Source organism: Lathyrus oleraceus, chromosome 6, assembly GCF_024323335.1.
Source record: "Lathyrus oleraceus cultivar Zhongwan6 chromosome 6, CAAS_Psat_ZW6_1.0, whole genome shotgun sequence".
NCBI lineage: Eukaryota > Viridiplantae > Streptophyta > Magnoliopsida > Fabales > Fabaceae > Lathyrus > Lathyrus oleraceus.
Genome location: NC_066584.1, coordinates 270,398,799 through 270,400,419, shown reverse-complemented (window position 1 = coordinate 270,400,419; position 1,621 = coordinate 270,398,799). Strand labels below are relative to the sequence as shown.

Genomic DNA, 1,621 nt, shown 5'->3' with positions numbered 1-1,621 from the left:
ACTGCCTGGATGCTGAAGCCAGGTCCAAAAATCAGACTCAACACAGATGGACAAAGTAATGTTCTAGCTATTATCACTCCATTAGGAAATTTGTGGAAGACAAATTCAGAAGTCTAAAGCTTGGACTAGAACTAGCAGACAAGCTTGCAAGGAATTTGGGTAAAATTGAATATGAGGAAGGGAAATTAGGGATTTGGACTCTTGAGAAATTATGGCAATTAAAAAGAAAAAATAAAAGAAATAAAAATAATGTCTTCCCTTTTAAAAGAAAGAGCCACATTAATGATAAATCATTCTCAAGCTTTGAAAATAGTATCTATTCCCTTAGCACACGCTACCTAAACTCAGCAATCGCCATTTCCATTCAACTTCTAAGAAAAGCTCAGCTAGGGCAAAGAAACCTTCCTCAAAAGTCCTACAAATGTCTCAACATCCATCATCATCTGGCTCCAAATCCTCCCAACATGCAAAGACTTCACCTATGGGGTTTGTAGATGAAGATGTAATGGACGTCACTCCTCTGTGCATGATACCGGGCGACACCACAGGTACCTCCTCCAATGCTGGATATAAGCAAGGTAATACCTCTGGTAACTCCTCTCTTCCTAAAGACATGTATTACACTGATCGCGTTATAAGGAGACTGGTTACTAGAATTCTGAGTGAAGGACATAAAGTTGAAGGGGTCTCTACCCCTCTGTCCAGAAGGGAACCCTCTCCTGAGGGAGAACCCCATGCTGATAAAGATGATGATTCATCTAGATCAGAAAAAGAGGTGGCTGCTAAAGGGCTTTGCTCTCTAGGTAAAACCCTACCTAGCAAGAAACAAAATGTGCCTCAATAAAATATTATTGATCTAGAGGAAGAAAGCACTGAAGGAGAGGATGATCCTTTGGTTCATCTGGTTAAACCTAGCGTAGCTGAGAAACTGAGAACTAAGAAAGGGAAAAGTATGGCTAAAATGAGAGCTGCTAGAGTGAAAAAGACTGCAGGAATAGGACCCTCAAAACCCTGGAGCAAGGTTGAGGTTGGGAAAAGAAAAGAAAGAGACAGCTCTGACTCTAAGGAGGATGTTAAAGACGATGTCCCAGACATCTTCCCTGCAAAAAGGCAGGCTGTTCAGAAATCTCCTGGCAAGGTTGCTGCTGTTCATCTAGACAATATCTCCTTTCATTTGGAAGATGGAGCAGCAAAGTGGAAATATGTCATTCAGAGAAGAGTAGCCATTGAAAAAGAACTTGGACAAGAAGCTGTAGAGGTAAAGGAGGTTATTGAGCTGATCAAAAATGTTGGACTCATGAAGATTGTGGTAACTCTACCCCAATGCTATGAGGGGTTGGTTAAATAGTTTATTGTTAATATCCCTGAGGATATTCATGATAAGAACAGCAGGGAGTTTTGCAAGGTATTTGTAAGAGGCAAATGTGTGAAATTCTCACCAAGTGTCATCAACAAGTTCCTAGGAAGAGGAATGGATGGAGGAGTAGACCTAGAAACCACAAACAATGAGGTCTGTAGGGTTATCACAGCTGGCCAAGTTAAGGAATGGCCTAGTAGAAATCACTTATCAGCTGGAAAGCTCAGTGTTAAATATGCCATCCTGCACAAGATTGACTCAGCT

At 41.1% G+C, this 1,621-nt stretch overlaps 1 protein-coding gene across 1 annotated transcript; it reads left to right on the top strand.

The window, feature by feature from the left end:
• Nucleotides 1-421: 421 nt before the first annotated feature.
• On the top strand, nucleotides 422-1,348 carry LOC127095121 (uncharacterized). Its single transcript, XM_051033855.1, has 2 exons — nucleotides 422-803; nucleotides 861-1,348. The coding sequence occupies exons 1-2, from the start codon at nucleotides 422-424 to the stop codon at nucleotides 1,346-1,348; spliced, it is 870 nt and encodes a 289-aa protein (XP_050889812.1).
• Nucleotides 1,349-1,621: the final 273 nt, after the last annotated feature.

Excerpts from the sequence above, each read along its gene's own strand:
- LOC127095121 (XM_051033855.1), top strand. The coding sequence starts at position 422 with ATGTCTCAACATCCATCATCATCTGGCTCCAAATCCTCCCAACATGCA. Across the intron at positions 804-860 it reads TAAAGGGCTTTGCTCTCTAG|AGGAAGAAAGCACTGAAGGA; the intron begins GTAAAACCCTAC and ends TTATTGATCTAG.